The sequence below is a fragment of the Manacus candei genome, unplaced genomic scaffold (genome assembly GCF_025592945.1).
Source record: "Manacus candei isolate 608988 ecotype Guabito, Panama unplaced genomic scaffold, ASM2559294v1 h1tg000072l, whole genome shotgun sequence".
Lineage (NCBI taxonomy): Eukaryota > Metazoa > Chordata > Aves > Passeriformes > Pipridae > Manacus > Manacus candei.
Window position 1 is genome coordinate 5,960,437 of NW_026138120.1, and position 14,564 is coordinate 5,975,000.

The 14,564-nt window shown below is 38.0% G+C and overlaps 1 protein-coding gene across 3 annotated transcripts in view; it reads left to right on the top strand.

The window, feature by feature from the left end:
* The window catches only part of SKAP2 (src kinase associated phosphoprotein 2), a 118,280-nt gene extending 113,310 nt beyond the window's left edge, over nt 1-4,970 (top strand). For all 3 annotated transcript variants that reach the window (XM_051808448.1, XM_051808449.1, XM_051808450.1), the window contains 2 exons: nt 3,061-3,162; nt 4,346-4,970. In XM_051808448.1, coding sequence (XP_051664408.1) covers nt 3,061-3,153 — 93 coding nt within the window. In that variant the 3' untranslated portion in view covers nt 3,154-3,162; nt 4,346-4,970. The remainder of the gene's footprint in view (nt 1-3,060; nt 3,163-4,345) is intronic.
* Nucleotides 4,971-14,564: the final 9,594 nt, after the last annotated feature.

The following is a 14,564-nucleotide window of genomic DNA, read 5'->3' on the forward strand; positions in this document are numbered from 1 at the left end:
TTGTCAGGAGCTGACTGCAGGCCTCTTTCCAGTGATAACAGAATAACCACATAATGTAGCTTTATAGCACATGATTAATAGAAAATAATTACACATCCTACAAAGGGATGCAATATTTCTTATAAATTGACTACAATGGTTTCCTGTAGATTAAAGGACTCTTCATTATTTTATCAGTCCTTCTGAAGTATAGTTGCTTGCCTATGTTAGCAGTTAAGAGCTGAATGCAGTGAGGGATACCAGATGGTAAACCCAGTGGTACCTGAGATCTGAAGCTGATGCTTGCAAAAGCACCGTGCTTCCCAACTTTTATTCTTATAAAACTTCTAACTCCTGCATATTAATGCTTCCACATATTAATCATTATTTCCCACAAATGGGGACTGTAGACTTTTATTCTACACATCTTAACCAGCAATAATAGACATATGGACCTCACAACAGCAGTGTATTAATTAAATTGTATTGCTGTGAGGGAGTTTATAATTGATAACACTGATAGAAACAATACATCAATTTGCTTTTTATGTGTGACTTGAAGAAAGGACTAGGGGGCTGCTTATCTGCCTCACTAGTTAAGCACTCTTGTGGTACTGAGGACAGGAAGGAGTGGTTAGGAGTTTAAAGAGAAATGTCTGTACTTTAATCAGTTTAAAAGGGAGTGCTATCTAATCATTCTAAAACCTGAGATTAAAGTTTTATGTTCTTGGTAGCCAGGTATCTGCATTGTATTTTTGTTCAGACTTGTATAGACGGCAGATAGTTTAATTGGGATTCATGTTGCTCTTGAGACCCATGCAAAGAATAGTAATGTAAAGTAAAAGCTTCTGTATTGCAGTATTGTCTGTATGGTATAATGGTTGGAGTGAATCCTTAAATTAGTTTACTAGTCTGTTACATCAACATTCATTTCATCTTCTCACTTAGCTTCATGCTAGAGCAGTAAGTGGTGTATTAGTAAGTAGCAAAAACCAGAAAGTTTTCAGAACAGCAGCATGCTTTTAATTTTAATTTGAGGTATCTGAATTGTTTCTTTAAAAACAATTGTTTCTAAGTTCATGTCGTGTTGCTAAGTGGAACATTTTCAATGGGTAATGTAATCCACAGGCTTTTTCTGTGCCATTTGTCATATGCAGTTTAATGACTGCTTAACTGAGCCACTTCCCTCATTTCATGTATTGTTTGTTTTTTTGGCTGATGTCTAGCAAAACTTGCTTAATCACTCTTTTCAGTCACTTCGCGTATTCCAAGTAGCAGCTTAAAATCTTTTGTTGCTTTCTCTTGGAGAGATTTATTGCTGAGATTCCAGTAGTGTACGCGAGTGCTGCTCCTTTCAGCAATTTCCCACTGCAGTCTTGAAATCCAGTTTGTATATTTAAACAGTGTATTGTGACATAAAGCATAGATTTTTAAACAGGCTGATCTGGAACATTATAAACCTCAGTGTCAGGGTATTGTTTCGCCTTTAAGGATTTGGGGTGTAATGTGAAGCCCCATGGGAAAGGTTAGGAGCAGTTCTTAACTTCTGTGGAGAGCAGTGTGCACTGAAGATTAGATTCAGATAGATACCTCTAGACTTTCAAGACCGGACCCATCCCCAGCACTGATCTGCAGTGGAAGGGAGAAGAAGGTGGAATTATTTTTGCAGCTTTCTCGTTTGCATGTTCACATCATAAATGAAGGTGTTCCTGCTGCTTTTTATGTGTGTTTCCTTTAAATCACACTTGCTGCAGTATTTTATGGACAGCAGGATAGAATCTTTTAAATCACCAATTCACTGTTAAGAGGAGGAAGATGTTTAATTTAAGACTAGTGTTTAGCCTTCCACAATTAGCGTGCGTGTGCCTGCATGCAAGCATTTAAAAAAAATGGCAAAAAAAAAAAGGCAAAAAAAAGCCAGGGCTCACATGAAGATGGGCCATCAGCAGGGCTTCAGTTAAAGCACAGGGAGAGCTGAGTACACTAAGCACCTCATAGGACCCCAGAGAACTCTTGACCAGGCAAAATATGCCAGCAGCAAATCATTATAGCTCAGGCTCTAATGAAACTCCATTAACCCTTAAGCTCCACTTGACTATTTATAACCAAAAAACTTTATCTACAGTCAAAATAATAGCTTTATCTCAGTAGGACCAGTAATTCAAAATCCTACAACCTTTTATCTTCTCATCACAAGAACAGTGTAGCGGGAAACAGACGCTGCTTATCAGAGATATCTGTGTATTTTGTATTTTTCATGTTTGTTCCAAAGTAATTTCTGTCTTACGAATCATTCCTTTTTCAGTGGGGTCTCTGTTTTAATAATACTTCATTTGTAAGTCAATATATGTGTGTGTGCAATTTCAGCTGTTAAAATTTATTGAACCACTGTTAGGATTGATTTTAAAATATTTATCTCATAGGAAAAAATTAAATTTGGATACCACAATACTCTTACTTGGTATTGCTTTTGGAAGATATTATTTCTTTAAACTATTATAATTCATTTTGTTTCATATTTATCTCACTAAGCCTAAACAAATTTCAAACAAAAGTACATTAGTCATCTGTCAGGCATATGAGATCTGCCATAGAATTTCTGCAAGCCTAAAGCAATAGTAGACTTTGTCCGTAGAAAGATTATGTATTAGATATGTAGTGTTCCCTTCGCATTGAGCAAAGTAGTTTTTAAAATAAGTTGATTGTAAGTTTGAGTTTAGCCTTGTCATACTGAAAGAATCCCTGTTGATTCTTATATGTCAATGCTGTGCTATTAGATTTTGGTTACAAAGTTAAAGTTTTTGTATTTGTGATGAAGAGAGAATATTTTTAGTAGATGTTGGAGAAGTGTGGCCATAATTAAGAAATTTTCCTGAGTGTGCCTGGCCTTTTTAAAATTTAGCTTCTGCCTTTGCCTAACTCTGCATGTGAATGCCTATAACAAAAAGATATAATGTTTTAATTTTGAATTAAAATGGTTATAGCTGTATATAAGACAAAGCATCCATAAGGAGTTGCATACAAAACTCTATTGCATTTATATCAGACTAAAGGTTAATACTGCATATTGTTTTCAATTAGGAGTACGATGAATATGGCTGGTGGGTAGGAGAAATGAAGGGAACCGTTGGCTTGGTGCCTAAAGCCTACATAATGGAGATGTATGATATTTGAGAGGCCTGGGTAAGTACATTTTAATCCAATCTTCTGTAATGGCTTCTATGTTCCCTTGTTCTCTGTTTCATAAGTATGTCTTTCCTGGAACCTTTGTAGGAGTCCTGTTAACATAAAGATTATGGCAAAATATATTGACGGTTCAATTAAAATACTTTTTTCTGGGATTCTATATGAAATATTAAACCACAGCGTACAAAGGATGATATATTTAATAACTATGTTCCTTTTGCAGATTTTTTTAAAATAAAATTGGTGCTGTTTCTAGTTAGTTTTGTTACTTTAGTAATATGTGTGTATCTCACTGTGCAGAAAACTGTGGAAGGGGATAGATACTTGGACTCGGTTTGATATGCATGTTTGAGGTTTTTTGGTTAAAGATGAACTTTCAACTTCCCTCTCCCTAATCAGGAGAAATCTGCACTTGAAATAAAGAGTGGTGTGCAGCTGCAGTTTACAGACCCAGCCTCTGAAGGAAGATTCTGCTGTACACATTTTGTGGTTTCAGTGAATGTAGTCAGATCGTTGCCTTGTGTACATTAAACATTATAAACTGTAATTGATCATAATTCTAAGGAAATGTTCCTCTTAGTCACTTTTTATAGAATTGTAATGATAGGAAATGAAATAGATGGTAGTTAACATATGGGGCACAAGCAGCCATATAGTGCCTGTTGCTCCTTAACATGCTAGCAGTTTTTATGTATAGCTGTAGGTTTGTGTTCTTTCGGGGATTTTTTGTGTTCCTCAGATTTAGAAAAATTAAGCTGAACTTTGAGGGTAAACTATTACTCAGTTCATGCATGCATTAACCTTTTAATGCTCACTGTATATCTTGTGCAGTTTCACCGGAAAATCGAGGGAAATTTATGTGTAATATTGCAAGTCTTCAGGGTATTCTGTTTCCAAATGGTTTTTTATGTTAGGTTTTAGGCAATGATTTATTTCTCTCATACATTTAGTATTGTATTGTTAATTACTATTTTGTTGACACACAATGAAGACTTGATTCTTTTGCTGATGTAATAATTTGGCCTGTGTGGATACCCTTCTGACTTGGAGATGGAATTCTATGAAAATTTGTGAAAATATATTCAACCTCGTGATTTTTGCTAAGTCAACATGAGCTAAATTGCAGGTAAAACATATTTTTGTCCATGGTAGAGCGGAATATTTTATCTGTACCTTACAGATACTTCTGCAGAGTCAAATCTGGATACCGTGGAATTCTGATACAAGTTGCGCAACAAATCTTCAATGCTACGTGGATTAGTACCTGCGGTCTCGCTGTCAAATCCAGAATGTTGTGGCTGAAAACATCGGTTGAAACAAAAAACTACGCTAAAATACTACCACTTACGGACAAGGGGTTGGGCAAGTCAGAGTTAATACTTTAAATACTCTTGTTTTGGAGCCGTGCTTTGCCATTAGCATGCAAGATCAACTTTTTTGAAGCTTTCCACACAGTTGATTTGTGCGACCCTTAATCTGCCAAGGAGGCTGATCAGGCCAATGTGCGAGTTGCTGAGCCTGTGCAGGTCCCTGTGTAGTTGCTTGTGCTGTTTACGCTTCAGGCGGACCCTGGGAACAGTGTGGGTTAAAAGGTAACGTTAGCCTGAACTCAGAATTCGGATCCTTTCAGTAAACTGAGATGTTATGCTTTGTGTTGGGTAATGTATGGTCCTTGCTGGTACACTGGATTCTAATAGACGTCAAACGGGGTACGGAGTTTTGTTTCAATTTTTTAAAAAGAGATAGTCATTGAAATGGATTCTGTGCGTTATCAGCAAAGCATTAAAATGATAGATTATAGTCTTCAGATCTTTTACTACTTTAATTTGTCAAGCGTACCGGTGGATTGTGTACAGAATGTGAAGCGTTAATAGCAGGGCTGGAAACGCTCCTTCTCCCTTGTTAACATGGCAGCGCCATAAATCTGCCCACCGAAATGGCTTTTTATTAATTGCGTGATTCCGAATCCCTCCACCATCACCACCTACTTTTTTTTGGAATAAACCCCGTCCCCCCCTCCCCCCATATCCTTGAGACCGAGTGCCTACGGACGAGACTTGTTTCAGCGCGGGGCCGGCGCGGGGGTGCCGGTGTCGAGCCGGGGGCGGCCCCGGCCCGGGCCCTGCGCTGCGCGGCTGCGGCGCTGGGTGGCAGCAAATTTTCATGGGACGGGAGGAGGCGGAGGCGGATCCCGATCCCGTCCCTGTCCCCTTCCCCCTCCGTGCTGTCCCGCGCCGCTTCTGCCTTTTTTCCAGGAGAGGGAGTCCTTACCCCAGCGATGAGGGGCAGGGCTGCCCAGAGCGGCCTCTCCTGGGTGGTGGCAACCAAAGAAATCAAGTGGCTTTTGTCTGTAGTTCTGCTTTAGGGCTTCCCCCTCTTGGTACTTGGGGGAAGGGGGGAAGGGAAGTAAACAAGCTGCCTTAACATTTAAAACGTAAAAGATATCTGAAACTCACTGGAAATGTCTTGGAATAACGTCTCGAACGAATGGTTTACTTTAAATCGGTGCAAATAACATAACCTTTTTTGGATAAGAAAATCTCTGTTAATACAACTTAAACAAAACTCAGAGGTAGAAAATGCTAATCATATTATTTTCTTTGTTTGCTTAGGTTGCACTTGCCTTTCCGTGAGCAGTGAGAGAGTGAATTTTATAAAAGGTGGTTGTAACTCATATATTGTACAGTGTTTTGCTTGATTATTTGCTCTGTTCTGGATTTGTATGATCCTGCCATTAGATCTTATAATAATGTTCTACTCTGCAAATTTTTAAGGTTCAAATAAAGTTTAATTGTTTGCAAACTGTTATGATGCTAATAATTCAACAGCCTGCTGTGTTACTAATGAAATTACTTTGTTATGATTAATTTGGAAAATAGTGTGTTGATTGTAGTAATTAAGCACAACAAGGTGAAGTAAATGATTCTAATGCCATCTGGCCTGCAGACTGAATGAAGAAATGAAATGGGGCTGTCATTTGAATTTATTCAGAGAAGTAAGGGTAATACAAATGCTTTCTATAGCAGAAGCACCCGGATATAACCGTGCCACTCTTTGGTATTTTTTCATGTACTTCTATAAATGGATAACTGGTTCATATATTTTTCCAGCATCTTGTTAGGATATACCTGTTTTTGCATACTTTCACAAATTGCACATACTGATGGCAGTGTATGCACCGGTTCTTCCATCAGAGAGATGTATGGATAAGATTTAGAGACGTTACATGCCTTGGCTTACCTTTTGGTCCTCTATTAATGATAAAAACTTTCTGTGACTGGAATTAAGCTGAAAGTGAATGCTAATTAAGATCCCATTCTATATTCAAAGCCAAATGCATAAACGTCTTTCTTTTTTGGCTCTGCAGCCTGAATATGACACAGTATTAGAAGGAGCGTAAAGAATAACTCTTTAAAACATGATCCAAAGACTGTTGAAACTGAGAAACTATTGAATTTGCTTGCTTCTGCATCGGGATCCTAGAACAGTAACTCAAAAACAGGCAATACAAGTTGAAAGTGCCTGTTGCTGAATACTCTTTATCCTCTTTCTGAAAGAGATGCAATTATTTCCATAAGCCAAACTAAACAAAAGAATGGCACTGACTTCTCTAAGCCAAATGATAAAAATCCATTTTTCTGTCTCCGGTAAAGCAAAATGGAGTTGTGGGTATAGATCAGAGTCCTGGCTTGATAAAGTTCAGTGGGACCTGTAGGAAAGCTGTAAAATATTAAAATGTGATGAAAGTACCCAGGTAGATGACAGTGGTGTGCTCTTCAACTGCATAAGCCTTTTGATGTTCCTCTCATTTCTCTCCCTCAAGTTGATGAAAAATTTATTAGTGTGTAACTGTGGAAATAAGCATATGCATGGAAACCTTATAAACAACTTTCCACTTTACATAGCACAAAGTACTGATAAACTCCGTAAGACCTTCACTTACCAGGGTTTCTCTGAAGCTGACGTTTCTCAGAGAAGCGTCTGCCTAATTCCATCTTTATTTAAAAAAAAATGACGCTGAGCTCAGCAAAGAATGCTCTGTCAAATCTCTGCTTTAGAGTTCGTTTCCTGCCCAGCATCCAGTGTCTTACTGTGAGGGACCAGGACCAACCAACTTCAAACTAGGAACTTAAAATCATGGATTCGAGCTGGGTGTAAGCAAAGGTATTTCATGCTTCTGGGATGAAACCGTGATTTGACTGGTCTTTCCTTGTTACAGGAAGAAGTAAAAAGGGCTGAGGTGGTGGCAGGTTGTGCAGATCAAAGGGATGCAGCTTTTCTTATCCAACTGTCTTGTGCCAAGGAATATATATATTTTCCCTTTAAATTGTAAAGCAGGTCAGGCAGTGATAAGCCATGAATTGTTATATCATTATATATAATCTTTTACGAATTTGTTTAGGAGTGCTTTTGTAATGGGATCTAGACAATTCTGTTTCTGCTGTATGGAATTTTCCTTAGTCCAGACTCCCACACAGAGAAATTCATAGGGAGCTGAGTTCAAAGCAGAGACAGAACCTCTGCACCTGAAAGCTATGCCAACATGAGTCAAATTTAAAACTGAAAACGTCAGTTTCTTCCCAGCCTTTTGGGAGGAACGAATCTTGTAATTAACAGGAAAAGCTTAAAAATCCAATGTGTCATCTTGTAGCAGCATGTGGGAGAATAAAGTACAACAGTGCAGGCGGTCTGAGAAGAAGAGCTACTGGTAGATGAAGAGGCAGATAGTTTCAAATGCCACTAAAAACCAATCTATCTCTATTAATTTTCTGCTGTAGCAAACTGATGTGTTGGAGCTTTTATTCTAAAGTATCCTCACTGGCTCAGAACCCATAGAACAAACTTCCTTTCACCCTCTATTGTAAAGCAAGTGCTACTCCATAAAGATATTTGATGGCTAATGAGCATTTTACAGCAAGACTTTAAAGTTTATACTGTGAGATAAAAAAAAAAATCCACATTCAGTTACAGTGGGAGGATTTATGTTGGCAGAAGAGAATTACCAGTTTGGCCACTTCCAGTCTGCCGTAATTGCTTGCATATTTGTAAATAGTGCTTTGGGATTTTTAGTGGCCACAGGCAATCAGGATTTTAGCTTTACACCTCATGGTGCAAGACAGGTATGTAGCACCACAGAACTGACCCCCGTGCAGAACTGCCTGGTTCAAAGGAAAAAAAGTGTTGCACAGGATCATTATCAATCTTTCAAATGCCAGCAGCATGGACATGTGCCTTGGCAGTCTCCCACCCAAGAGCTGACATGGCCCAATGCTGCTTTTTAACAGTCAAATCTAATGGGGTCAGCATGAGAAAGGCAGAGCACAGACAGTCTGACAGGCATGGGCAACTCAGTTTATTCATTGATGGTCTTCAGCCTCTGAGACTTCTGAGTTCTGTTTGGAAGGGAAAAGATGAAATCTGTAAACAGTCACATGGCATCAGGAAAGCAGAGGGACCTTCTTCCTTTTCTGTCTCGCCTCTGAGAGGACTGCCATTCTTTCCTTATATTTAAATTAAAAGCAGTCAGGCATGAATGCACATGTATGTGTAGGAAGGAATGGGTTTTATTATATCGTCACTTACAATCATGTTTTGATGTTGGTTTCTCCTTTCTAAAAGGTGTTTATGTCGGCATGCTCATAATGGCCACACTACCATTACTATAGAAAAAAGGTATTTCTAGCTTTTAAAAACAGTTATTTCTAGTTGTTGGAAGGCTCTAGTCTAATAACTCCTGTTGTCCTACATTTCCCACCATCTTAGTGCATTGTGTCAGCTGTCTCTTATCAAAATCTCTGTATCTTGTGACAGTAATTTTTGTTTGCCTGTACCCATACAGTAAAATACTCCAGACTCCTGTTTTGCAACAACTTTTCCCCTCATTTTCAAGCTGATTTTGGACTTAGTTTTAAGGTATTAGACTGCAATGAAAGGGAGCAGGGTGGGTAATCTATGCATCTGGAATTCCATTACTTGACAAAAAAATAGGCAATCCACTTTAGCAATTGTGAGAACTGTTTTGGAAGGTCTGTAAACTAACCATCTTCCTATCCATTAATTCGTTTCTGCTTCTGAGACTCACACAGTATACTTAACCACTTCTAGACTGAGATTACCTATTCAGCTACTCACTGTCCTATGATAGCCACTCAGGGTCACCTATAGGTCATGATGCACTTGTGACCAGAGTTGCCGCCCTCTAATGTATCTAGTACTGCTTTAAAGGAAGTGGTTGGGAAACAAACGTCTTCTCTCCCGGTCTTTGCAAATTTTCAGGTGAATGAAAGTTCAAGATGCAGAGGCATCATCCAGAATCATCTCTCTCACAGAGCCATGTTTATGACTTGCACTTCTGTGAATACTCTGTCTCTGCTTTAGTCTTTTATTCATTTACTAGTACAAAATTATGAAGAGGAGAATATGTACCATGAGGTGTCTTCCTAAAACATCAGATTTTTAGAGAATTGGGTCAAATGAATGTTTCAGGTGGAGACTATGCAAATGCCCACTTGAGAGTGTGAACCTGAATCCATACCAGTGGTGGTCTGTGTCAGACTTAGGCAAGCAGAGAACAAAGTGCTACATTGCTGAACACTGAGCCTTACTGATCTATGTTTGATATTATCTTGGGCCTTTCAGCTGCAACATTGCTTCTGAACATCTCTAATAAATTCAATGAGCTAGAAATTTATGCAGGTGTTTGTCCATCAGGTGTGGATCGGGGTTTTGAATTATAGCCTGATCTGACAGAATGGCATATTAAACCACGATGTGAAATGTTCCCATTTGCGTGTCCTCAGACAAGCTGATGATTCCAAGAAGCATACATGGACCACAAAGGGATTTCATCAAGCCCATTTCATTAAATGGTAATGATAATGTATTTCAGTGGAATTCTATTTTCTACATTCTGGTTGATGTTAAGGAGGCCTTCATGCAAAATACTCTTGCTTAGATGTCATAACATTTGAAACATGGGAAATATATGTTAGAATAATTCAGTCAAAAACTGACCAGGGTGACTCATAGGGATCACTGAACAGAGTACTGACCAGCTACTGAGAGCATATGTATTTCATTTGGTAAACAGTGTTTGATTATGAATGAATTGTGATAATTCAGACAATTATTTCAATAATTTTGTCTAGTTAACAGTAACAGTAGACATACTGTTTGCTAAATGTAATAACTGAAATTACAGTAGCTATTCAGACTACATTCATCATAATACTTATTAGTGTCTGCCCTTCCTATATCTGTGGGCTCTTGAATGTTCTGCTCATCCTAAGTGTTGTCATTTCTGCGGGTATTACAGAAAAAAATTGAAATGTAGGCAGTTGTCAATGACAGAAATGTCTTCTGTCTTTTCCACTTTCTGCTTCTTGAAAACAATCAGTTCTGCATGTACAGTCTGAAACAAGGGAATTTAGCCATGTGATTCCCCCTTTAACTCAGTGAAAGTTAGTAGGTAATTCTTAATTTGAGGGCACAGTATTAACTCCTCATTGACAAGAGTAAGCATTAGTCACATAGTTCCCTTGGCTTCATTGCAAGTGCTCCTGAAACTTCTTACTCATGTGAAATACAGGATTTAAAATCAAATTGGTAATATTGTGGAAAGTTAATTTCTGTAATTTAAACGATACCACTAACCATGAGTTAACCACCTGGATACAGGACACCAGTTTATCTATGAAATGGTTCTTGATGTTCAAAACCACTCTGTGCCCAGCACTTAACAAATACAGGAAGTATTATGAACACAATGTGAATAGCTTTGGTGGTTTTGATCTCCAGAGAGGATCTCCTTGGCGTAAGATAGTTCTTGTAACCAGATGGAAGTATTTTATGTGGTACTCATTTTGAACTCCCAGTTCACACACTGATGGTCTGCACACTCTGGGCTGAGATCTGATTGATTATGCCAGGATTAATTGGGTTTTACTCTCCTAAAAATGTCACAGGTATGCCAGCTGTGAGAAAAGTTGTGTTTGACCCCGTCTGTTTCATTGTCTGCTCCCGCTCCCTACCAAATCTAAATTGTGTAGGGGCAGATAGTAGTACTGTCTTCAGCAACCTTTATTATAGACAGCTGTCAGTGGCAGATGAATGCTTTGGCTGTGCCTCTATCCTTTAAGTGAAGGAAGGAGTAAGTATATAATAATGAGGATTTATCTTGTTATATGAGTATACTGACACAGAATTATAACATCCGTATGTGGGCCACTGACAGTCCCCATGTCTCCCAGTTTATTCAATTTTCTCTAGGCCAAATTTATTGCTCTCATAATTAAGTCCAATCCTGAGGACTTAATGGAGTTGCATGTTTTGAAAGTAGCAGGAAATATGGCTCTTTCCTAGCGAGGAGCCTGCGCAGTGTCTGCTCTGGTCTGCCTGGGGTGTAACTCTACCCGTTCTGAACAAAGGGTGGGTGACACAGGGCATAGCTTTAGAAGAAACTCCAAATTGGTCATTTTTATCATTTGTTCCATCTCATGTTAGGAATGCCTGAGAGACCTTTTGTTTGCAGTAAGGCTTACACCCCTAGTTGCTAAATGGGATCGCGTTAATCATGGGTGACACCAAGAAATAACAGGCGTACATTGCTTCCAGGTAGAGGCAGATCAGGCAGAAGGTGAAGCTTTCCAATGGTGAGGGCAGTGAAGCGTTGGGGTTGGTTGCCTGGGGAGCTTCTGCGATTTCCATTTCTGGAGGATTTGGAGAACCTGCAGGGAATGAACTCACCTGCTAGGAATGACTGAACCATGGCGATTCCTGCCTTAGGGTTGGGGCATGTACTAAATCACCTCCTGAGGTCTGTTCCAGGCCAGTTTTCTGCAATTCTGTAGTCAGTGGTGAGCTGACACCACTCTGATATGACAGAATAAATACAAGTCCAGTTTTTTTCTTTGCCTGGTGCAATAAAAATGCTGCTGATCTGTGGGTTCACATGATTCTCATCCTCCTTCAACTTCACAGGCTCCAAGCAGGAACCAAGTTCACTATTTCTTGCCCAACAAGCATGTTAGTTCATTACCTCCATAATTATTTTGGTCCACAATTAATATATTTTAAAAAAGGTAAAGAATTCTTCTAAGTATCATATCCCTTAAAGCATGTTTGGTTGTAACAGATGCTAAACCATTTTTGACTATATGCAACATTACGTTGATTGTAATTGCTGTGGAAAACATTTCATTCGTGCATTTTTAAGCAAAATAGTTACAATTTCAAATTGTAGCCATTTATTCACCTTAGGTAGTTAATTTTTAGTTCCCACTTGGGTGTCTTAGGAAATAGAGAAAAAGATAAAATTAGCCTTCAGTTTTGTCTGTTGTCTCTTTCCCCTCTTCTGAGAACAGAAAGAGATTTTTCCAGAGTCCACTCAAGTAAATAGAAACATTCTTGTCCTTATAATAGGTTTTGGAACAGGTCCACCTGTAAAGGTAGTCCCCTTTCCCCCCCCCCCCCATACACTTGAATGAATTCATGTTATATATTTAATGATAGCAGTATTCTTTATGAGAAGTCCTTTTAATTCTCTATGTAAGAAAGTGTTCTGTGATGTGGCTACCTGATTTTATTGAAACTCACGTCAGGAAAAAAAAATTATTGCCTTCCCTGTCAAAACTGACAGTAATTGCGAGGCCAAATATATTGCTGTGATTGACTTGTAAAACTAAATCTGTAATATTTCAAGTTTGTAAGTTGACTTGTGCAGCTCTCAGGAAATATAACCCAGTATTTTCTTTGCAAACTGACATCTCTTTATCAATTTCTTTTATGATCTTTGTTTTTATTTGTGAGAGCAGGGAGTATACAGCATTTATATAGATGTACTGGATGGCATTTAATGAGTCCACTTCTGGGGAAAAGTAGCTTAACAGTAGCTAAAGGAAAGCGAGGAAGTTGTAAGTACAGGTACCTCTTATGTGGTTCTTGTTGTGCATAATCTTTCAGCAATAAATACTGCATATTGATTACTTAATTGTAATGGAAACATACTTGGACAGGAGCAACATTATAGCCTATTTACTGTCTTAATTTTTAAAGAGATTTTAAATTTTAAAATGGGTACTTCACTAAATGCAGCAGAGTGCTCTTCTGTGCATAACTTGATGTAGAAGGACTTGATCATCAAGGCTGCATTGCTGGGAACTCTTTCCATTTCAACTGCCTTCCTTTCTCTTACCTTTGTAAAACCAGAAAAATCTGTAGTTGGTGTTTAGCGTCTATTTGCGTATATGAAATTCACTCCAGATCTAAAAAATCACTGTAAACTGATCAGTGAAGAAGGCTCCAAATAGAGTTCTGTAGAGAATAAGTATAAAAGTTTCACTTATTTACCTAAAAAAAAAAAAAAATCAAACCTGTGCAGTAGTTTCCAGGTTAATAATGAATATTTCTGAGGAATTGTAGTAAAAAGTGATCCTTCTTTGGCTGAAGGAAAAAAAAAAAGGACCTACATATCAAATAATGCATAAACCAAATGCTGACTTAAAGACTTCCTAAAGGTCAACTAATAGCACTACCTGAAAAATAAAGTAAAAAAGGAAGATATATCTTAAATATCATGTAGTCATTTAGCTGGAGTGTTAAAAAAATAAATACAAGTGTTGAAGCAATATATATTAACAGCCTCAAAGAGGCACTTGGAAGTGGCATCCACAATGTTGTATATTGTTTCAAATGTACAATACCAGATTATTCTGGAACAGAAAAGATGAAGTTTCCTTTACAGGAGAAAATATTCTCCTTTTTACTTGATCATTTCCAATCTGTTGGGTACTTGGATGATATTGCTGTTGGGCTTTTAATTTTTCTTTCTGTTTTTTCTTTTTTTTTTTTTTTTAATTTTTTAAAAATTTTTTGCTTATTTTTAATTATTTTTAATTTTGTTTTAAATCCAAACCAGTGAAGCAAAGCCTGGGAAGTAATAATTTCTTTGAATCTTAATGCAGTCTGTCTTCTTAATGAGCCTACTGCACTGCCCTGAAAACAGCCCTTTACAAATAAACATGCTGGAAGTGATTTAGCCACAATGTCCAGACTGTGTAAACATCTAATTATTACAATAAAATTGTCAATAAATATACATTACTGCTCCCTTTTCAAACGTTAACCAACTTTCTCTTTGCTTGATAAAAAGGTATAAATTGTATTTTTATGTCTCGGCGGGTTTTGTTTTCATTACCCTGCTTGCTGCTCTTCAGACAAAAGAACACAGCCTAATGTCTGAGTTATTCCTGGATGGTGAAAACTCCTACAGTTTTTTATTAACATCAAGTGTGATGTTACTTTTCACAGCAAAATGAACTCGAAGCTTTCACAATCTGATGTTTAGTCATGACATCTTCCCCCCCCCCCAAAAAAAAAGAAGTTATAAAATCTCTTATTGT